The sequence below is a fragment of the Metopolophium dirhodum genome, chromosome 9 (assembly GCF_019925205.1).
Source record: "Metopolophium dirhodum isolate CAU chromosome 9, ASM1992520v1, whole genome shotgun sequence".
Taxonomy (NCBI): domain Eukaryota; kingdom Metazoa; phylum Arthropoda; class Insecta; order Hemiptera; family Aphididae; genus Metopolophium; species Metopolophium dirhodum.
In genome coordinates, this window is record NC_083568.1 from 19,353,685 (window position 1) to 19,379,135 (window position 25,451).

At 29.5% G+C, this 25,451-nt stretch overlaps 1 protein-coding gene across 2 annotated transcripts; it reads left to right on the forward strand.

Moving 5' to 3' along the window:
- Nucleotides 1-1,682: 1,682 nt before the first annotated feature.
- On the forward strand, nucleotides 1,683-22,125 carry LOC132952259 (uncharacterized). 2 transcript variants are annotated; one of them, XM_061024492.1, is made up of 5 exons: nucleotides 1,683-1,921; nucleotides 8,886-9,054; nucleotides 16,725-16,786; nucleotides 16,902-16,974; nucleotides 19,789-22,125. In XM_061024492.1, the coding sequence occupies exons 4-5, from the start codon at nucleotides 16,972-16,974 to the stop codon at nucleotides 21,484-21,486; spliced, it is 1,701 nt and encodes a 566-aa protein (XP_060880475.1). In that variant the 5' UTR covers nucleotides 1,683-1,921; nucleotides 8,886-9,054; nucleotides 16,725-16,786; nucleotides 16,902-16,971; the 3' UTR covers nucleotides 21,487-22,125. The 2 variants fall into 2 exon arrangements, with proteins under 2 accessions (XP_060880475.1, XP_060880476.1); XM_061024493.1 differs by lacking the exon at nucleotides 1,683-1,921 and having other exon boundaries at nucleotides 8,868-9,054.
- The last annotated feature ends 3,326 nt before the right edge of the window (nucleotides 22,126-25,451 follow it).

The following is a 25,451-nucleotide window of genomic DNA, read 5'->3' on the forward strand; positions in this document are numbered from 1 at the left end:
GTGGGCTGTGATATTGTGTATATATTTATATATGTGGTCAATGTCAAATTCTGAATTTAATTACAACCGGACCGCTGCCCGTCGCGAAAGACCGCGTTCTGTGTGCTCCAGGGTTGGCGAAAACCCGGACTTTATAGAAAAAAACCAACCCGGTTGGTTTTTAATGGTAAAGTAATAATGGGTGGTTTCATCGGGGTATTCAGAAAAAACCCATCCAAAATATCGGAATTTTTTTCCATGTATTGATAGCTGCACTGTTTTTTTGATTTTTCCGTAATCTATTATTTTATTACCAAGTATTTGTTATTTTGTTAATTGTAATTTTTGTTTAGATTATTCATTAAGTATTTACACAAGAAAAATTAACACAAATTAAAAAAAAACAAGAGTGAATTTCTATTTTATCCAGAAAAGCAGCCCGGGTTTTTTTTGGGCTGGGCTTTTTCGTGCCAACTTTGGTGAGCTCGGGCCTTAACTCATGACAAATTATACAAGTATGTCAGCAACTCGTGATACTCATGTCTGTGACGTGGAGTGGTGGTGGAAACTTCGGCGGCGGCGGCGACGGTGAGAAACGGAGAAATGCTTACGTCACAGAATAAGGCTGGGCGGAGGGTGGGTGTGCGATTTGTTTCTAAACCGGTAATATTGCTGACATACCTGTATAATTTCAAATTTGCCATCGTTTAACTATTGTAATAGGGCCTGTATTAGATGTAAACAAAAACTGGCTAATGCCAATATCAGTCCGACCATGTCAACAGGTTGAAACTATTAAATGTTAATTATATAATTTAGCGGTTCTCATTAGTCGGGCGACCACACCGCCATAAAACTTATAGCGGAAAACTGACGAAAAATTAGCGTTAGGAATACCAATTTAACTAAATAATATCTAATATCTAAGTGTTGGCGTATGTGGTTATCTTATATCATATACTATGGATGGAGTTACAGCGTATGATTTTGTTGTCAATATAGCGACGAGTCACCGAATTAGGTGATCAATGTGCGCAAGCGCAATGCAACTTCCCATAGGTATAATAGGTATCTGTGTATAAATATGCGAGAAATCGCATTGCGCATGCGCATATCGACCACCTAATTCAGTGACTCGTCGCTATATCGGCAGCGTTTTTTTGTATTGATTTAATACGCTGTGGCTTCATCCATAGTAGGTATATGATCTAATCAGTGGCGGCTATCAAACAAAATAAAGGTGTATCAAATTTTTAATTTAACTACCCGCCCGAACCATGATACACAATTTAGTAATCAATAATTTATTTATTTACACTACACACCTGCAAATAAATGCGGGTACGTGGGTGTCACTCTGCTGTACAATAGGCAGTAGCTGGTTACAAGTGGGTCACTATTACATGGGTCTATTACAGATGGTGTTAAATTTGAATTAAATGATATAAAATTATTGTATATCTACAAAAAACGGTTCTGAGCAAAGACGGTCAGTCAGCCTATAATATATTACTAAAGGTACGATTTCCCTTGCGCGATCGCGAACGCGATCCGATCTAAGATCGCGCATCATTATCGCGCGACTACTGATACAATGTAAATTAAATACAGTTGGTTTTCTTTGCGCGATCGCGGTCGGCGATCTAAATTCGATTCTTGAAGCAGTCACTTCGCGTTCGCGTCGCGATTAATTTGTTATTTTGAAAGAAAATTATGATATGAGGTTATGACATTCATTTATGATTGACTGCTGGTTGACGTTGGTCGTGTCTTTCAACAATGAGTGATCCAATGACCAAATTTAGCAAAGTAGAAGATGAAGCTCTGGTTGAATGTGTTGCTAAAAATCTGCCTATTTATAATCCTCAAAACAATGATTACAAAGATTTAAATATTAGAGATGCCATTTGGAAGAATATCAGTGAAACCGTTGGACGTAGTAGTAAGTAAAATATAATAAATAATAAATAGTGTGTATAAACTATAAATACTAGTAATAAATACTCATTGTAGGAATATAAAGTATATATATTAGGGTTTTTCATATTATAATATTACGATTAGTACAACAGAGGTTTTCTTTAAGCTTAAAATAAATTATTATTTTAAAATAACATGGTCTATTTTTAAGAATAAGTATTTTAAAAGTACATTTATGTAAATGTATGTTTACAATAAGCTAAAAATAAATTATAATATTAAAACTAGTATTATTAATATTTATCATTTAATATCTGTGATATATTAGGATATTAGGTATATTAGTATACGAGTACAATGAATTATTTTTAAATAGCCAAATAATTGTATAACATTTTGTAGGTTTTTTATTGTATGAAGATTTCCCTTGTAATTTACATTATACTTAAAAACACTAATATATATATATATTTATTTTAAAAATGGCAAAGTATATTTTTAGAAAGTATCAAATAATTAAATTTGATTGTTGATAAAAGCAGTATTGGTTGACGATGTTCTAGAAATTTGTTGATTTTGCCACGGGACAGTTCCTTCTTGAATAAAAAATTGTTTAAACTTTTCCCTCACATCAAAACCATCTGCACTTGCAAAGCCACCTCTACTTCTTAAACTACCCATCTCAAAAGTTTGTCCTTCATCATATTCATAGTAAATTTTATTGTCTTTTTCTAAAAACGCATCTCTCAATAAATTGTGCAAACAGCATGCAACAATTATTAAATCGTCACATACTTCGACATCAATTGCTATTGCAGTATTAAATACTCGAAAAACTTGTGCTAGTAATCCAAATGCATTTTCTGTCACTCTTCGACAACGACTCAGCCTATAGTTAAAAATAGTTTTAGCTCTATCTTGTCTAGCTGAAGATCTAGAAAAGGGTTTCATAATATTTTTATGTAGTCTGAATGCTTCATCACCAACAATTACAAATGGTGTCGAATTATCAGTGCCTAGTAGTTTTTCATCTTCTGGGAAATTAAAATCTCCAGAATAAATTTGTTGTCCATTTTTTATTTTCCAAATATGCCACTGTCTCCTTCATAACCATGTTCATAACCCAACATCAATGACTAAAAATTTACAATTTGCATCAACTAGGGCCAATAAAACTAGAGAAAAATATTCTTTGTAGTTAAAATACAATGAACCGGTATTTTTTGGGCACTTCATTTGAATATGTTTACCGTCGATAGCGCCTATGCAATTTGGAAAATTCCATCTTGTCCAAAATGCATTAGCTTTATCTTTCATATTTAATTTACTTGGATTAGGTATACAAATTGGTAACAGATGCATTTTCATAGATTTTAATGTATTTTTAATAATAATACTAATATAGCTGTGTGATATGCGAAAAGCAAAAGACAGCGAACGGTACGTTTCTCCAGAAGCTAAATATCTAAAAAAAAGTCATATATATTATATTATTATTTAATAAATGGTACTTGTTTGTTATCGCCCCTCCAGTACATCGCATAAAATTTATCGCTATTGCTAATCGTTTGTGATCTATTTTAGAAAATGAGTAAACTACATTTTATCATTTTTATGATATAGGATATTAGTTCGTTGCTGGCTTTCGTTTACTATTTAATTTACTTATTACCTACTATAATAAAAAATTCGATTTATACGTTAAAATGAATTTTACTAAATTACTTACAATTGTTTCAAACAGTGATACTGGAATTAGCTTTTTACAACAACATAATATAATCAAAGTTAGTGAAGTGTGTGAAAATGGCCATATAATGTCCATCAAGGGATCGCGATGGCGATGTCAGAAAAGAAGTTGCCGAAAGGAAAATGGTTTGAGGATTAATAATTGGCTAACTGGTTCTAGACTACCAATACACACAATTGTCCATTTCATATACTACTGGGCCCGAGAAATGTCTTCAGTAACATTTTGTAAACGTGAACTAAATATGGGACAAAATGCTGTGGTTGATTGGAGTAATTATCTACGTGAGGTATGTGTATGGAAGCTTGAAAATAATCAAAATAAAGAAATTGGTGGTCCCGGTCTTTTTGTTGAAATAGATGAAAGTTTATTTGTGAGTTACCTACAATTTTGTCGATCCGGACACAGGGGCTCACACCCAACATATTGAGAGGTTGTGGGGTTCTGCTAAATGGGGCAATAAAAAGCGTCGTGGAACTAACAGAAATTTTCTAGAATCATATTTGGCAGAGTTTATGTGGAGAACACGTCTCGGAGAACAAGACGCATTTGAAACTATCCTCAAAGATATTTCCGAATTCTGGCCTCCATCATAAACAATGTAGGAAATGTAGGATTGATTTTATAATGAGTCATGTTTTATTTTGTTTAATACCCAATAGTTATGTATAACATCAAAATCATTTATGATTACATACAATATTAATAATACTCCAGGCTAAATTGTTTTTACATACCTACATATTTATATACTTTCTTTCATTATTTATTTAAATAATATATTTATAAATTATATACAGGATGTATACATATATATAACTCTATGAGAATTAATCTCAAAAACATAATTTAACATAATTTCTTTTCGATATTTTACTTAATTTTTTTTATATAATTATTATTTAATTAAAAAAACTGCAAATTTATAAGGAATCGCGGACGTTTCGCCTCCGCCCCCGCCGTTTCGTCCCCGTAAAGAATAGGCCCACAGACGTTTCGTCCCCGTCTATTATTAAGATAGGACATTTGGCCTTCGGAATTTAATATTATCTTTGTTGTTGTCGTCGTATTTGTCGCTGAACAACTCAAGTTAGGAAATTCCCAAAAATAATATTTTAAAAAAAGTTATTGGTTTTAATAATTATAATAATAATAATATATATTTATTAAATAAATAAATATATTATGTAAAATCCCAAAGGGTAAGAGTACAGTTTTGAAAGACTAAAACTATCGTTAATTTAACTCATGAAGACAATAGTTGAAATAACTGAGAACAAATTAAACATCAATATTCAAATTATAAATACAATTTTTTTAGCTTAGAGCAGGAACCGAAAAAAAAAATCAAAATTTGGAATTTTATTACAAGTCGTTGGTAGGCAACACCGGACTATTTGTGCAGAATTGTTTTTAGAATGATTTTTGTTTTATTAAATCAAATTAACATTTTGTGGCCATCCCCACATATTAATATAAATTATATTGAAAGTGTATGTTTTTTTAAAAATAATTGAAAAATTTAAATTAAAAAAAGCAATATTAATTTAGTGATTTAAAAATTAAAATACCAGTGGCCAAACGTTTTATGGGTAGGTAAATAACATCACTTAACTCCCGGAGGCCAAATGTCCTATCTTAATAATAGACGGGGACGAAAGGTCCGTGGACTCGCTTTTTTAACGGGGACTAAACGACGGGGGTGAAACGTCCTTTTACCATTACTAAGTAGGTATATATTTGATGATACCTAATATTTTTTTGAATAAAGTAATTTGTTTTAATATTAGGCATTAGTATAACCGTACGGTTAGGTTAGGTTAAATTAATTTTACAATAAAATTGCATTCGAAAATATTGTTGTTTGTATAAAATATAATATATAAGAAAATTGAAGCATTTTTATTGTGCCTTTAATCTTTATTATACCTTTTAGTGACTATAGACACACAAAAAAAAAAACACATTATTCCACTCAGAATCTAAAATAAATTAAAATTTTTTTATTCAATTTACTACCTATTTTATACTATATTTGCATGTAAAAATGGTCAATCAGACATAACTTTATATTTTTAAATTCAAATTTAGGTATTCGTAGTTCATACTTCGTACTCAATATAATAACTAATAAGTAGTAATCAATAACGATTAACGACAACACGACAAACAATAACTAATAATATTTTAGTGATTATTTTTTTTTTCATTCAATACTCAGCTATATTGAAACGTACCTACTGTATAACCACAGAATAAATGAAACGAATAAAATATAAAAATTATCTTATCTCCAATTATAGGTATAGACATAAACATCAATTAATGATTACTTATTCATATATAATAATTATAATTCATAATATAATAATATAATATAATGTTCTGAGCTATTTTATTGTACTGTTCATTTGAAACATTGAAACAATTTCTACATCCAATATTAAAATATATTTACTATTTAGTATTTATTACCTAGTATTTCTATTCGTATTTAACTATATTTCATTTAGGGTCATTAGTCATACTATAATCACCGTGGTCCATGACCACCCACCTAACTATAAGGTGTATCGACGGATACACCTTGAGTGTAGGATAGCTATTAGATCATTTAATATATGGTTCTTTAGGCCGAATTTAGCCGGCAATAAAATCTGTTATCATTCGGTTAGCGTTAACTGAGAGTATACCCATAGATAATAAAGATATGGATAGGCCCCGGCTATGTTAAATATATTTATGGCCGCGTTCCCGGGGGGAAGGCGATTGAGGCTCCTTTATCCATAGCCGCGATTGATAGTCGATACTCGATTTAGGTATACTTTATTTGGCCACAATTGTTCCCCCTCGAAGACCGCTGATAAGACCATTATGTCCTATCCATATATTTATTATCCATACAGTTTACCGGACATATTTGTAAGATCGGCCCTTATACTGATTATGCATAGGAAGTGAACAATGCCAAACACAGGATATAGATAATAAACAGATTTATTATCTATATCTGTGATGCTAAAATCTGTTTTCATTTAATCTGTGGTTCTACTTTATGATTGTTCTGTTTTAATCACGGTAGATTATAGTCTATAATCTACTATTATCTAACAAAGTTGTTTTCCGTGCATACTCATATGTTCCTAAATTCATCAGATAGGCCAATCGCTGGATTTGACTGTTCCTAATTTCAGCGGATGCCCAATTAGTTTGAGGGGAGGTAATAAAGCCGATTGACTTATCAGCAATCTGCTATTTTTCGGCTGGACCGGATGGATTTGATAAAAACTGTTTACGCCAATCAAAAAACCACACAATTGATAAGAAAATGATAATAATTGTGGTTTATTGTGGTTACAAGTATTAACAGTCATGTTCCAGCGTAATAACAAAAAAAGCGCTCCTTAAATTTTTAATCCACTAAACAATCTGCTAGATTAGTTGATGAATTTAGGATCACACGGAATTCGTTTATATATATTCTGTTTATTATATCCGGAATTCATTATAAGAATGAATACGGCACCGTAGATAATATATTTTTTAATCTCTATGAGCCCGATCAGCTGTTCTTAATTCTGTGGCCTGACATTGGCAACGTCGCACGGCGGTGTTGAAAATTACATCATGCGTCGCGGCTGAATCACGAACTAAGATATAGGTTAGAACCACGGACTAAGATAGTATGGACTGGAAACGAACGCCTAATCACGGGCCCGCTTAAGGTTAGGAGTAGGCTTGTGCGGGGTGAAGTTGGGCAAGTACGATTCACGCTCTATCTATGTTTATATATGAGAACCATAAATTTATACTTTTTGAATTTTCTCTCCAATGTATATTATTGTAATTACTATTTATTTACATGTTTATAATTTATCACATTTGACTTGGTTTTAGTCACATACGAATCCCGGAAAAAAAATCCCCGACCCTAGGAAAAAAATCCCCAGACTACATATTACTAACAACCACTATCTTAGTCTGTGGTTTGAACATGACAAATTAAATAGGTATGACAGCATCTCGTGATACGCATGTCTGTAACGTAAACATTTCTCCAACAGGCTGTGCGGTGGAGTAGTGGTGGAGTCTTCGGCGGCGGCGGCGGTGGACCAATGAGAACCGGAGAAATGCCTACGTCTCAGTACAAGGCTGGGCGGAGGGTGGGTGCGCGATTTGTTACTAAACCGGTAATATTGCTGACATACCTATTTAATTTGTGATGGGTTAGTATATATTCTAGTGTATATAGTATATATAACTTTAGTTCGTGGGCCAAATTGAGTAGGTACACTTATATTATCTATCCGTGTGTTCCTTGTTAATTATGATAATTCATCTAGTTTTCCATCTGATGATACATCGGATTATTAGGATTGATAATCAAGGAACACTTTTATTATAAAACTTGTTATCGTGTGTGATATGTATGATAAATATATCTTATCATGTCAAGTCCACATCACAGCCAGAATTTTATTTCAACGCTTTAATAGTAATAATAATAAATTAAAATTCGAAAAATCAAACATACGACTACCGGATATTTTTCTATAACGGTATACAAATAAAAAACCTCTTAGATGTTTTTCGATATTTCGACATTTTTTCCCAGACCCAAAAGCCAAGCGGTCGGAAAATCGAAAAATCAATTGAATTGAGTAAAATGAGTGCTTCGTGCTCGTCGTAATAGGTTACACTTTTGAAATATTATTTTGGACTTAATCAGCGATATTTTGGAAAATGAACGAGTGAATAAATTGATTATTTGGAACTTGGAATACTTTTGCGATTATTACGTAACACGGTTTAAGATAATATACTGGTTACACAACTCCTATATTAAATTGCTTATAACACATGGACCGTTCAATATGTTTAGTGATAAGACACAGAACAATGTAATAAGGCTCCCCGTAGAACTAGATTGTAGTGAACTCTAGCGACCAACTGTTATACAGACTATGGTTAATATGGTTAATGTTTCAAAAATATCACACAAGGAGCGCTCATTAATTGTTCAGTATAATATGATAAAGCAATATTATGAGAGGGTCCATTTATTTCAGAGAGTTGTGCAACCAGTATATTATTTACAACGTCCGTGTTATGTAGTATAAAATTATTATTGTGGAATATAAAAATATTGTTATGGCAACACTGTGTAGCTTTGATGTAGTGATAGTATTGTGCCTGTGATATGGACAAAGTCATTTTTTCCCGTTTTTTTCTCCAGACCCAAAAGTCAGAGTTCAACCCAACTTTTTATTGAAGATCGGTCGTCATTTTTTTCGTTTGTTACATGCGCATGGTGCCACAGTCACGTTATGTATACCGACGCAGTGTTGATCTACAAGGCGGATTACCTGAATTGACAACCCAACGGCACTTCAAACACTTGTGAGGTTAGAATTATTTTTCGTTAATATTTTTTTCTGTTTAAGAATTTGGAACTAATTCACTTTAGCTACCCAGCACATTTTTAGAATTTATTTTTCAACGAGTTAGGAACGATGGTGCAAAAAAAAATTCGTAGGTACCATTATTTTGGAAGTTATAGCCATCCGAAGTTTGCGATTTTACGTTTATGCGCATGCGCGCAACGCTACATGAGTGCCACGCGCTGCGGTATAACAAATTTACGTTTACGTTTTTCATAAATAATACAAAATACAAAAAATATCCCCCGATTTGCTGTGTAAAACCACCTTGGGTAGGACTCGGAATTAGACAAATTTGTTATGGCCAGTCTGTTAGTCACAAAAGTATATTATAGTGGCTCCATTCGACTACCGGCTCCGGTTGCCAAATTCAAGGTCCTCCGCGCGGCATTAAGAAGTGTTGCGCGCATGCGTATTAAACCTGAAATCGCAAACTTTGGATCGCTATAACTTCCAAAATAATGGTTTCCATAAATTTGCACCATCGTTCTTAACTCGTTGAAATAACTTATGTATTCATTTTAGTATTTTACAATGATATATGTTTTTTTTATTTTTTTTAAATTGAAAAATACAGAAATCAATTTAATATTAATTAATTTAAGAGCATTTGACAGATGTTGTTTTAATTTAGGAAACACGTAAGCCAAAGCACACTATTTATATGTATAGTACTTGAGAATTGAGACGACAACAAACCAACCGATTTAAATAATATAAAAACTATCCTAGTGATGAGCGCTGATAATACCTAGTTGTTTGACGATTATTTATGCTAATTGCTAGTTATAATGATTATTATTTATTACGAATTATGATATTTATTCTTGTCTTACACGTCCAGTATTAATAGTTTTTTGATTATGCACATCTTATGCACTATATGCGAGGACGTCACTCCGTCAGGTCATATAGGTTGTTTAGTACTTGCTAGGACTTCCACTTAGATATTTACTGTAATGACGTAAAAATACGATAAATATAAAAACGACTACTGTCGATAGTTATATTAAAATCAGATGTTAAAATAGTAAAATTACGCTATTACCTTCCTCCAGGTGTTCGGAGGTTCTCGAGATCGTGTATTCGAGAATTAGATCAAACATACCGCACAATATAATTGGGTGTGTGATAATTGGCATGTAAGCTCCGCCAAGAGAACCTTTTTTTAGTGTAAACTCCGCTAGGAAAATAAAACAGGTAAAATTGGGTTCATGTAAGATCCGCCAGTGACAAAAATCAGGTAAAATTGAGTTCATGTAAACTCCGCAGTGAAATAAATCAAATAACAGTATAAATCATAATTCTATAATAATAATTATATGCCAAAAAAATATAAAAAACTTAAAAATAAAAATAATAGTCGTTCGAACAAATAATAAAAATTAATGTATAAAAACAAACAAATTTATAATAATCTTTATATTATATAAATTATATAGTGTTTACTGTTACTTGATATTTTTCTCTGGCGGAGTTTACATGAACTCAATTTTACCTGGTTTTTATCACTGGTGGAGTTTACATGAACCCAATTTTACCTGTTATATTTTCCTGGCGAAGTTTACATGCACCCCTGCAATCAATATAAGATATTACATTAATTGCCTTACCTGATTCTCAGTTGTTTGTAGATTATGTTGTAGGAGTTTTAGGTGTCACAAAGTAATACTTCAAATACACAAATTAAAATAAAGAACGCACTAATTATCGCTCGTTGAAATCGGTATTGAGATTTGAGAGGTTGTTATTCAGGTAGCTGGTGCTCATGCACTAGTTTAAGGGACGACACGAATATGCCGACCAGAGAGTGGTAGGCGGTTTTATCAAAGGTTTTTGTACTTCCCCAAACTAGATTTCTCTTCGGCGGCAAAGACCTTTTTTACCATTTCTTTTCTCTGGTAGCATAAAAGAAACCAGCATAATAGAGATCTTACCTTTTTGACGGTGATAACGGTTTTATTGGAGATGGCCGATTTCCACGAAGGACAGTCTGGCCGTTATATATTATTTTCTAAGATTTTAGTTTATTTATTATAATGGTGTGTGAGCATATCATTACAATATAGTGAAACCTCCATTAACGGACACCTCTAAATAGCAGATGTTTTTATGGATACGGGGACATTTTCACTATTTTCATAAAGGTCATATTAATAAAAATTAATTATGATTTATGACTTATGATTATATAGCCATACAGGTGAGATGATTGTACATTTGTACATAATACTAATATAGGTCTATTATCACTAGGTCTATGATTGTACAATATATACATAATAATTAAATCATATGAATTGAATATGGTTAAAAAAAAATTATAAAAAAAAGTAACGTTATTTGTAACGCATTACTTTATTAATGAAAAAGTAATGAAACGTGATTTTAAAATTAATTTTAAGTAACGCAAATATAATTTAAATTAAAATATTTGAAGTAACGAGTAACGTAATTTCATTACTTTTTAAAAGTAACTTACCCAACACTGTAGCAATGGGTAGTAAACGAAAGAGATTAAGTTTAAATTAAAAAATTGAGATTCTTGAATTTCGAGCATGTAATACAAATATGGGTATTCGTGCGTTCGCAGACAAGTTTAGAGTTAGTAAAACACATATCGCTATCGCATTATCCTCATTTAAAAATTAAAAATGTTGAACTTGTGTTTTTCCCACCGAACATTACATCTCAGTGTCAACCACTTGACCAAGGAATAATCCAGCAGTTTAAAAAGCTGTATCGTACCCAATTACTACGTAAAGTTACTTCCAATTTGGATGCTGATCGCAATGACCCCTGACAATAAACGTTTTGGATGCAATTGGGTGTCTACAGCTTCGAAAAACGTTCGACCCGAGACAGTGAAGAAATGTTTTTTTGTGGTCTGCTTTTAGGCAAAGTGGTATTAACGTTACTGATGTTGATGACCAATTTGAACTTGGCAATCTCATTAAGCTGATTTACAATAACATTACAGAGAATGAATAGGTACATATACTAGACGATTGTGTAGAGACTTATGACACCGATATCAATGATAGTACGAATATGTTCATTATATATTAATATGTACATTACGCCTATAATAAATACATGGCCAAACTTTATACTATTAGAATGACATGACGTGTAATACTAGTTATACTAGTATGTAATACTCAAGGCTGGGAAAGTTGATAATTTTTTTAACACAGTTAAGTTAAGTTAGTAAGCACCAATAACGAAAAGTTAAAAGTTAATTTAACTATAGGTTAACTCAGTTAAGTTAAAAGTTAATACACACTTTTTGTTAACTTTTTATTAAGTAAAAAAAAAGTTAATTTTTTTATACAATGCTAGCGTACCTAATTTTTTTCCAACCCAAAACTAAATTGTAGGATATAGTGTTAATACTTCATACAGTACTTCCATATAAGTTCGATTCGAATGATATACATTTTTAACTTTAAACAATTTACGATACATATTTTTTGACATGAAAACGAAATAGACTGAAATAGTGAAATATTATAAAATTAAAAACAAAATAAATTAACTTAACTCACTTCTTAAAATGAAAAATTAACTTTTTAATTTCACGTTAATTAAGAAAGAAATTTAGTAAGTTCACAGTTAAGTTAATGAAAAGCAAAAAGTAACTAGTTAAGTTAAAAAGTTAAAATAAAAGTAACTTTTTAACTTAACTTTAAATTTTTAACTCGTTAGTGCCACCTGCCCAGCCTTGGTAATACTAGTTATACTAGTCTAAAACTCGAATGCCGCGACAAAAATGTGATATAGGTAACCTATTGTTCTATTCCAAAACAGAAGTTTAACCTACCAACAATATCACTAGGTATATAAAATTATGAAATGTGAAAATTTTAAAATTTAAAAAAAATTCCCTACATTAAACCCGAGATAAAACCCAAAAAACTGTGTAAAAAAATCATGCGTTATTACTTAATTGAGCTTAAAATTATTAAAGTGTTACCTACAAATCATATAAATAACTTTAATAATTATGTATTTAAATGGTTAAAGTATAAAGGTTAGGGGGAGGGGGGGTTAAAGATGTATATTATATTAAAGTAATGGAAAAAATTAATTGAATTTAAAACATTATATTAAAAAAAATAATAAAAAAAAGTTGGGGGAGTGGGTGTCGCTCTGCTGTACAGTAGGTTACAGGTGAGTTACTGTAATGGATTGTGTTACATTTGAATTTAATGATATAATATAATTGTATAAGAAAAACGATTCTGAGCGAAAATGGTCAGTCAGCCTACTATAAGTATATTTGATGAAAATATTGTGAATAAAGTAATTTTTATATTTCCCTATTTACGTGGAACCTTATTTTAAATTTTCAATCCTTAGCTTTAAAAGTTAAATATTTTATACATCTTTAACAACAAAATAATTATTAAATTTTGTCGAAATTTGAACATAAATGTTTATAAAAAAAAATTGTGCCTATGTATTTTTAATATTTTTCAACTGCTATTGTAACAATATATCAGGATCTTTGCATTAAATTTTCCCGCTTTTTACCCAAACAACAAAATTTTATTGATATTTTTAGAAAAAAAAACTAAAAAAATTGAAAACTGACAATGTCCGTAAACAGTTTAAAAAGAGTTTAAATATTTTCAAAATTTTATAGTTCGTATTCGTTTTTGAATAACAATAAAATAACAAAACAGCTACATGAAAAATCAAGTGAATATCCAATCTTGTAAAAAACTAAAAATATGAACTTCAAACGTTCATAAAAATTTAATTTAATTTGCAGCTTGTAAACATTTTTTTTTGGATAAAGGTAGACAAACTTATTACATTTTCAAATCTTAGATTTAAAAAGAAAAATTTTTATGAATTCTCAACTCAAAATAATTAGCTAATTTTTGTGATTTTCCCGTATTTTGTCAATATTTGAATTTTAATGGTTATAAATAAAAACTGTGACTAAGGATTTTTAATGTTTTTCAAATGTCATTGTAACAATATAGTAGGAGCTTTGTATTAAATTTTCAAGCTTTTTAGCCAAACAACAAAATTTTATTGATATTTTTAGAAAAAAAAACTAAAAAAATTGAAAACTGACAATGTCCGTAAACAGTTTAAAAAGAGTTTAAATATTTTCAAAATTTTATAGTTCGTATTCGTTTTTGAATAACAATAAAATAACAAAACAGCTACATGAAAAATCAAGTGAATATCCAATCTTGTAAAAAACTAAAAATATGAACTTCAAACGTTCATAAAAATTTAATTTAATTTGCAGCTTGTAAACATTTTTTTTTGGATAAAGGTAGACAAACTTATTACATTTTCAAATCTTAGATTTAAAAAGAAAAATTTTTATGAATTCTCAACTCAAAATAATTAGCTAATTTTTGTGATTTTCCCGTATTTTGTCAATATTTGAATTTTAATGGTTATAAATAAAAACTGTGACTAAGGATTTTTAATGTTTTTCAAATGTCATTGTAACAATATAGTAGGAGCTTTGTATTAAATTTTCAAGCTTTTTAGCCAACAAATAAAGTTTTATTTATAGATAAAAAGACTAATAAAATTGGAAACCAGAAAATGTTTCTAAACAGTTCAAAACAAATCAAAATATTTTGAAAATTATGTCGTATATAGAAAATGCTAATATAAACAACCAGTGAAAATTTCATGTATTTACGTTCATTCGTTTTAAAGTTACATTAAAAACCAAAATCGATTTTGCGTAGAAATTCCCGTTTTCCTTAATTTTTATGTTGTTTTTCCCGGCGCTTTTGAAATCTATTGAAAATTTGAAAATTTGACCTCCCGAATGCACCAACTAGATTCACTTTCCCATCGAACAAGATACCGTTGAAGAAAATCGAAGCAGTTTACTGCCCCAAACCGTGATGACAGACACAAAAATAAAAAAAATAAATAACGCACATTGTAAAATCAATAAATTCATCGCTCCGCTCAGAATCTAAAAGGTTTGCAAGTGGGTGGCACTCTGCTGTACAGTAGGTTACAAGTGGGTCGTTGTAATGGATGGTGTTAAATTTGAATTCAATGATATAATTTCATTGTATAAGTACAACTATTCTGAGCGAAGACGGTTAGGTAAGTATATTCGATGATATTATTGTGAAGAAAGTAATTTATATAATAACCTATTTATGAGGAACCTTGTTTTCAATTTTCAATCCTTATATATAAAAGTTGAACATTTTATAAATTGTTAATTACAAAATAATTTGCAAATTTTCCGTCACGACTATGAAACAAAATTTTCATCACAAAAAATGCAGAACTTTGTGAAATATCGTTTTTATTTTTTTCAGAATCGGAACTACAAAAAAAATTATACAAGTTTGAAAAACACAAAAATAATGGATTTTGAAACAATAAGATTTTTTTTGTATAAGTGAAATCGAAAAAATAAAAACTATATTTCACAGATAATGTTCTTGATTATTTTTTAAATCAATTTTGAGTCTTAAGAGGACGTCACCCCGCATGTGTTGTCTCCGTCTTACAAATGTACAACATACAAAAACTGTTTTGCGCGGGACAACTTTTCTCGCACCATATTTGTTGTAGAACTACCAAATTTTCACTACACGTAAAGAAGAAAAGATCTGTGCAACAGCGTGCTTTTTTTTAATAGCACTATCCAATAATTTTTTATAAGCAAATGAAAAAAACCAAATGTTTAGAAGCAAATAACTTTTATTTTATTTATCTTATCTAAACTCTAAAGTACAGGCACGCTGGTGCTTAGATAATTATTAATTTTCTACTCTATATGTTCACTATTCAGTAGTTTTGGAGCCACTAGTAGTAGCTACTACAAACACAGAAAGATATAAGTTGTCCCGCACAAAACAATTTTTGCTTTGTTGTACATTTGTAAGACGGAGACAAGACATGTGGGTGTAGCGTCCTAAAAAGTATACAGATCTCAGACTTAACATCATGAACTAACTATAGTATTATACTATTATATATTTATAATTTATATTAGATAATAGTATTATCATAGAACAATGTATTATTATCTATAAAGCTTTGATCTGTCCATAAACGATAAACAGATGGATTCCTCTAATGTTCAATGGATCTGTCGTTGCCATCGTGACAGATAAACAAAACTATAAAAGTATTGTCGTAGACAACCATAGGCTATAAAGGCTAATGGCATAATGTGTGTATCATGATAAAATATTAAATAATATCAATCCAAGATAGTAATATACTAATATATATAGATGATGTATATTGCCCATGTAGCACGAAGACTAGAATATTATAATATTATCATCTTCAATCGTCATGCCATTCTGAAATGCCGACCCCACGAGTATAATAATATTATGATCTTTGATGAGTGCTGGAGACTGGAGTGCACGACCGCCGGAGTCAGGTTAATCTCTTTTCTATACTGCTGAGTCTGAGCAGAGTGCAACTTGCCGTTTGCCTTTGCACAGTGTGCGTCTGATGTGCTGATGTTCATGATTTTGATGCAAAAGAAAAGAAATATTTTTTGATAATCTAAATTGTGCTTATGTTAATTGTAATGATTGTTTTATTAAATTAATTAAATTGTTTGAAACTTAATTTGTACTGTGTAATATATATTTAAATAAATGTTGCAGATTGATAATTTCATATTGGGAGGTCCAAGGAATACCTGCATTACGGTTTAATAGTCTAAAGGGTAAAATATGATATTATGTTACATTTTATTTTAATTATTTCAAATTTAATTTTGAGGCTTCTCAAATGCTTACATGTATCTATAACTATTATAGTATTGTATTTTTTGATTTTAGTGTATACCATTTGTGGCTGCTTATATTATTATTTTTCTCCTGCGAACACTGAATAGAAACTTGATATATAATGGTAATTATAATTAGTTATGCAGATAAATTATCTGTTGTTTATAAACTTTTTTTTTTTTATTATTATTATTTAATACATCTACAATCTATACAATTTTTTTGTACAATAATTAGATTTGATAAAAAAAGAAGAGAATATAAAATGACAGCGAATATACTTAAATGTGTTGAGCTACAATAGTGGCGTACCTACTGAAAACCATAAAAAAATCATTTGTTCCCAAACTTTAGCTTATAAAAACTTGAAGGTTAGACTTAAACTTTAAAAATTATTACTCAAATTTTAGTTTTTAGGGGCGTTTTAATGAGTTTCAAATGCTCTGTATTATCTATAATTATTTTCAAATATTTTATATAACTAAAGTAACTTAACAATATATTATATTATAACATATGTATCTATGTCTGATTTTTGGGAATACTGTTATTTGCACATTTTATTCAAGTATTTACTTACTTTGTTGCAAAAAAAAATATATAATTCTCATGTTCATTTATAGACTAGATAAAGAACTAAAATTAAGTTAAAAGTAAATTAACTTTACTAGGTATATAGTTTATACAAGAATAACATTGGTTATTACTTATTTTTATATGTTATATTATTATATACCTACCGTGTAGATACGAAAACATGGAACACTGTCACTCAGTACCTCGAATAAAGATTTAATCATGCTCAGTTCTTTCTACATATATTTGAATTTGGTTTGCAAAACATACACACAAACCGAATTCAAACTTATATACAAGGTATTGAGTTATAGGGTATTCTTTGTTCACGAATCGTTTACTCACTGAACATAAATACCTATTCAAAAATATGTAATATTATTCAGGTAAGGTATTACAGTAGAAACTCGATTAACTGTCACTGTCAGGACCGGGACTATGACGGTTAACCTAATAAACAGTTAATGAAAAATAAACGTATATATCAATGTACAATGTCTGTACATATTTTCATACAAAAATAATACAAACATTCATACTATACAAAATAATCAGTCATTCCTCTTTTGTTTCTTCAATGTTTGATCTTTTTGAGCGGCAATGTTCCGTATTTTACAGAGAAGTAAGACCTCCGTTGCATATGTCGTTTTTTTTAACGATGACAGATGACAGGAGTGAAAATGAATTGAGTTTCTACTGTACTTAAATTTAAAACAATTAAATTCATATTGTTGATAATGAATTTATTGACGTAGAAGCATGATGAGTATTTTTTTTATAATATTCTAATAAAGTAATATTTAGTCATGGGTATGTTAATTTAGATAAATATTATATTATTTTATACCTAAATATTAAAAATGTTGATGGATAATGGCAAGCAGTGGCGGGCTGAAGGGTTCAAATTTGATGCTGCTGCGTCAACTTTTTAAGGAGGAGTGCCATCTCGTTACTGGTACAGAATTACATGTTAAGGCCCAACCTCTTGGCTCCTACGACCACATTTTATTTGCATCATAACTTTGTTATAAGTTATGATGGGTGGTGGTAAGAACTTCATTCTAAAAATCTATAATGTCATTTAAAATTTAAATTCAGTCCGCCACTGATGGCAAGTGTATCTAATATCTACATTATGTCTTTGTTTCAAAGTAGGTATTATGGTTTTGAATTAAGCAGTAGACAATAGGCTTGATTTTTGTTTAAAAATTATGGTTTTATCAATAGTGTAGTTTCACAATGCTGCGGTTTAGCTAACTATACGTACAATTTTTTGTATATTAAGAGGGTGCCACATGGACATTTGTTGTCTCCATCTTATAAACGTACAATATAACAAATTTGTTCACAACTATACATTTTACCCTCTAATTTCTAAAATTAGAGTAAATTTAAAGGCAAGATTACTACCTAGGGCATCTTGGAGGCTTTTATTGATAATTTTATTAAGAAGAAAGACTCAGTTATGGCCGTTTTTAAACAGTACAATTTTTGTACATTTTAAAATGATTTACTTAACTTACTTAAAAATAATATCAATAAAATTCTCTAAGATGCCCTATAAATTGTATAAGAGCATTGGCCAAAAATTAGGCACAAATTTGACTAATAATTAGTGGTAAATTCACTCGTTCTTTAGAAAGTACAGAGTAAAATGTGTAATTGTGAACAATTTTTCAAGTTGTATTACCTTACCTGCATTTATTAAACTTCATCTCATAATTTCTCGAAAAAAAAAATTCAAGTGAATTGATGTGTAGATAGAGTTGGAAAAATATTTGTTATTGATAAAAATATATATCCTAGCTTAAGTAATTGTATCACCTACGATACATTGCGCACTTATGTACGTCGTTATGTTTAAATTTTACATAGGTAGGTTATTTTCCGAAAAATTGCGTAATGTATTATAGGTGATACATTAAAGTACGGTTCAATGCACAATGTGTCATGGGTGATACAATCATAAAAACATAATAAATAGTGTGGTAGTTTTTAGTGCTAAATATGATCTTTAGTGGTATGGGATTATGCATAGACCTATAAAGTAATGGACAGCATTAAAGAGAGAAGTCAGGTGTACGATATAGAGTGAGCAAGAAAAGAAACAAAGTAGTAAATTACAGTGTGACTACTGCCAATTAAAAAATTAATATATATCTTAGTCCGTGGCACGTTCAAAAATAGTATCTATATAGATTCATGTTAAATACACTGTAGTTGTTTGTATCATAGATGATACACAATGCGTATGAAAATTATCATGTATTAATCAATTTGTAAGGTACCTATTATTAATTACTTTAGTTTAAAGATATATGAAACAAGTTTTATTTTATATTAACCATTTTTATGATTTTAGGCTGAGCACACTGCATGTGATTTGGAACCCATTGAAAAGGGTGAATATGAATTGGAGGAGGATGACAACAGTTATCTTTCTTATAATGATGATGACGTTATAAACAAATATATGAATCTAATCTTAGAACGTTCGCCCGACACAGTTTATGCATTTACTACATTTTTTTATCAAGCTCTATCTGCCTATGGATACTCTCGTGTTTGTCGTTGGACAAAAAAAATTGATATATTCTCAAAGAAAAAATTGTTCATACCTATTCATATTCAAGGTCACTGGTGTTTAGTGTATGTTTGCTTTCCACAAAAATCCATTAAATATTATGATAGCCTGGGTGGAGGTAATTCAAATTGCTTAAAATTAATATTGAAATATTTGATGTTGGAACATTGTGACAAAAAAGGAGAAGATTTTAATAAATGTAGCTGGTTATTAATGAATGTGGAAAAGTGCCCTCAACAATCAACTACTAGGGATTGTGCAATATTCGTTTGTATGTATGCTGAATATTTATCAAGGGGTGCTCCATTAAATTTTTCACAAGAAAACATGGAAATATTCAGGAGACAAATAGCATTAGAAATTATGAAGAAAAAACTAAAAAAATCTGTACCTAGTCATCTTTTTTATAATGAAGAAGTTATAAACGAATATATGGATCTAATCACAGAACGTTCGCCCGACACAGTTTATGCGTTTAATACATTTTTTTACCAAGGTCTATCTGACAATGGATACCCTGATGCTGTTCGTTGGACATTAAAAATTGATATATTCTCAAAGGAAAAATTGCTCATACCTATTCATATTGAAGGTCACTCGTGTTTAATGTATGTTTGCTTTTCAGAAAAATTTATTAAATATTATGATAGCATGGGTAGATGTAATTCAAATTGCTTAGTATTAATAAAGGAATATTTGAATTTGGAACATCAAGCCAAAAAAGGAGAAAATTTTAATTTCAATGGCTGGTTAAAGACTGTGGAAAAGTGCCCTCAACAATTGAATACTAGGAATTTTAGAGTATTTGTTTGCATGTATGCTGATTATTTTTTAACAGGTGCTCCATTAAATTTTTCACAACAACACATGAGTAAATACAAGAGACAAATAGCATTAGAAATCAAGAAGAAAAAATCTGTACCTAATGAACTTTTTTATAATGATGAAGTTATAAACGATTATATGAATCTAATCACAGAACGTTCGCCTGACACAGTTTATGCGTTTAATACATTTTTTTACAAAGCTCTATCTGATTATGGATACTCTCATGTTTGTCGTTGGACAAAAAACATTGATATATTCTCAATGCAAAAATTGTTCATACCTATTCATATTAAAGATCACTGGTGTTTAGTGTATGTTTGCTTTCCACAAAAATCCATTAATTATTATGATAGCATGGGTAGAAGTAATATGAATTGCATACAATTAATATTGAAATATTTGATGTTGGAACATGATGACAAAAAAGGAGAAGATTATCATCCAAGTGGCTGGTTATTAACGAATGTGAAAAACTGCCCTCGACAAACGAATAATTGGGATTGTGGAGTATTTGTTTGTATGTATGCTGAAAATTTATCAAGGGGTGCTCCATTAAATTTTTCACAACAACATATGGGTAAATTCAGGAGACAAATAGCATTAGAAATCAAGAGGAAAAAACTAAAAACATCTGTACCAGAAACTTAAGGGGATTCCATCCGGTGATTTTCTGTCCTTGTCTAACACACGCGCAACATAGTATTGTAGACGTGTTTTTTGCAAAACATACCAATTTATCGAATCAAGCGATAAAAATTTTGAAAACAGATTTGAATTCGTCGTCAAGTCTATTTGAAATCGACTTTCCCAAATGTTTGATATTATCCCACAAATTCCTAAAAACGTCATATTAAAAAAAAGTATTTAAAAATGTTCTTATTTAAATTTTTGGAGATGTTAAAATTAAAAAATCAAAATTTTGGAAAAAGTCATTTTCAAGTAGGTAGACTAGACGGCAAATTCAAATCTGTTTTCAGAATTCTTATCACTTCATTATATCAATTGGTATGTTTGGCAAAGAACCCGTCTAAAATCCTATGTCAGAAAATCACGGTAACAAATCCCCTTAAGCTCTACTGTAACAATAAATAATGATGCATAATATGCTCTATAAGTTTTGTAGGTGTTATCGATGACAGAACACCCTTATGCATAATTTAGTTTTAATAAGTTAAAAGTAATTATATTTCGACATATTATTAATAAGTATTGACATATTTATAAAATAAATATATAATAGTTTGTTATTAAGTTTTATTTCTAACCTAATACAAATTCTATATAAATATAAACACAATTTTATCATGATTTTATAATAAATTGTATTTTATTTTTGAATAATAATTAAATGTAATTACATTAATGTATTTGAAAAACTTACATTATATTTTTAAACTTTAATTATAATTTTATTTTAATAATTAAATTTACTATATCTTTATTATTTTAATGAAAACTAGATGTATTGATTCCATAATGAGTAAATAACTAATTCATTTTGTAGTTAAGTATAATTATAATTTGTGTTAGTTGTATTGTTAATTCATCCAGGAATTTATTAGCATGAGTTGAAACAATTGGTTATCTCAGCAAATTCGATTAAATATTATCTGTAATGAATAAACACTTTTTTTTTATTATGTAACTGCATTCAATTTTTGGGAAAATTTGTTGTATAAAATGTATGGAGTGAATAAAATATTTCAGGACACGAAAAAGTACATATAATACTATATATTATATGGTATGGTTAAAACTTAAAGTACCTACTGTAATGTGGCCTGGGGGTAACTATACATTTATAGCGGGAGTCATGGGATGCCTTAAATATAATTATAAATTAACATGGCCAGGAACAGATAGATATAAGGATCTTAATTTAATTTAATTTACGAGAACTTAATTTCAGTTGTTATAAGGATTTATTACCTACAAAATATTCACAAAATAGGTATATGAAGTTTAACAATAATTGTAGTCATACAAAGTTCTGTAATATGAAAGGTGATGTCTATAATGTTTACACTGAATTACTGTTCTTACAAAATGTGTATTAGAAAAATAGGTCTTGTAGTCAATTGTGTTAATATAGTATTCCGTTAAGCAGTTAATCATATAATGTATTTAGTTTATATAATAGGTATACATTGAGGTGTCGTGTAACATAAAGTATGAAATACTATAAAAACCTAGGTTTATTCAGTGAAACCTTGAATTTTCCAACCAGCTATGAAAATAACATTATAGAAAACAAAATAACTGTAAATTAACGTTCCAAAATTGTTTTCATACTAAAAAACACGTAAGTGGATGTCGCTCTGCTGTACAGTAGGTTACAAGTGGGTCACTGTAATGAATGGTGTTAAATTTGAATTCAATTATATAATATAATTTAGTAAGATAAACGATTCTGAGTGAAAACAGTCAGTCAGCCTATGATCTTACTAAGTATATTTGATGATATTATTGTGAAGAAAGTAATTTATATATAACCTATTTACGTGGAGCCTTGTTTTCAATTTTCAATCCTTAGCTATAAAAGTTGAACATTTTATAAATTTTTAACTACAAAATAATTATTAAATTTGAAATTTGATAAATTTTGTCAAAATTCGAACTTTAAATGCTTATAAAAAAATGTATGCCTATGTATTTTTAATAATTTTTAATTGCTATTGTAACAATATATCAGGAGCCTTGTATTAAATGTTCACTCTTTTTTACCGAACAAATAATATTTTATTGACAATTGAAGAAAAAAAAACAAAAAAATTAAAAACTGACGATGCCTGTAAACTGCTCAAAAAGAGTCTAAATGATTTTCAAAATTGTATGTTTTATAGAAAATGCTAATATAAAGTGAAATTTTCAAGTATCTACAGACATCCGTTTTTTAATTACAACAAAAGAAGAAAATCGTTACATGAGAAATCTAGTGAATATCAAATGTTGTAAAAATATGAAATTCAAACGCTTATAAAAATGTAATTTGATTTGCTTCTAGACATTTTTGTTTTTTAATAAAGGTAGAAAAACTTATGAATAATCTTGTATAACATTTTCAAATCTTAGATTTAAAAAGAAACATTTTTGTGAATTCTCAATTCAAAATAATTTGCTAATTTTTGCAATTTTTCCGAATTTTGTCTAGATTTGAACTTTAAATAGGTACTTATAAAAAAAAAATGTGACTAAGGATTTTTAATGTTTTTCAAATGTAATTGTGACAATATAGTAGGAGCCTTGTATAGTTGTATTAAATTTTCAAGCTTTTTTACCCAACAAATAAAGTTTTATTAACATTCATAGAAAAAAAGTCTAATACAATTGTAAACAGAAAATGTTCCTAGACAATTCAAAACAAATCGAAATATTTTTAAAATTTTATCGTGTGCAAATTTAAACGACCAGTGAAAATTTTATTTTTATACGTTCATTTGTAGATTTACACCAAAAACCAAAATCGATTTTCTGGAAAACCGATTTTGAGTAAAAATTCCCGTTTTTTCTTTATTTTTATGTTGTTTTCCTCGGCGCTTTTGAAAACTCTTATAAAAATATTCTTGTGCTTCTGATATCTATTCACCACCTTAATCAATAATTAAATTGATAAACGAAAAAATAATAATTTAAATAATACCTGTATCATATTATTATAATTCAAATTCAAAATTATAAACTATTTTGGTTTATTGTCATATCAAATTTCAATGGATAAATTGTTCCTTAACATGGAACTCTTTGATATAAAAAGTTGCATTATGTTATATCCGTGGATTCATCATATTGACGTACCTAGTATAATATCGATCATTTATTTATCTATGGCAAATCTCAAAGTCGTTGCAGAAGACACAGTCGATTAATAATTCTAAAATTTCAATAAGCGAAGAAGATTTGAGCAAAAAACCTAATGCGTTTCGTATAATTTTGTTTTTCATAAATCACAATATTCCAAGTTCTGTATTCTGGATCGTTTCCTCGTGGGCGTCGCAGTGCACACACGTCACGGATTCCGCCGAAAGGGTCGATAATTAAAGTAAGTTTGTTTTTATATTCTTTTGGTGCTTAAATTTACTTTTAAGAATAATAACAAATATTTATTGTCACGAAAAATGTGCTATCCAAGTTTTGTGGCGCATATTTTAGTTAGGTGCTAGGAACTAGAAATGTATAAAATACGCGAGATATAAATATCGTTGTCGTTTTCCCAGTCCCTGTTCGTAGAATAATTATAATTAATAGGTGCATACCTATATAGGGTACTTAATATAAATATATGTTTTGGTTTAATTTATAGAAATATATGTTATAACTTATAACTGATAATAGTCATAAGATACAATTTTAATTAATAACTGGTAATTTTTTTTAACAACGTTATAAGTTATAGGTAACTATTAATTTAGTATCACATACTTAACTTCTATTGTTCACCTAATATCGATATTCTATAACTAAGGGATTTGGGACATATAACCATGTACACAAAAAAGTAATATTCACGGAATGCTCAACTGCCTATCTTGACGAGTGCGCACTTATGAATAATAAACCTACTCATATTCTCGTATAGGTATATAAATACACCTATATAAATAATGTAATACTAC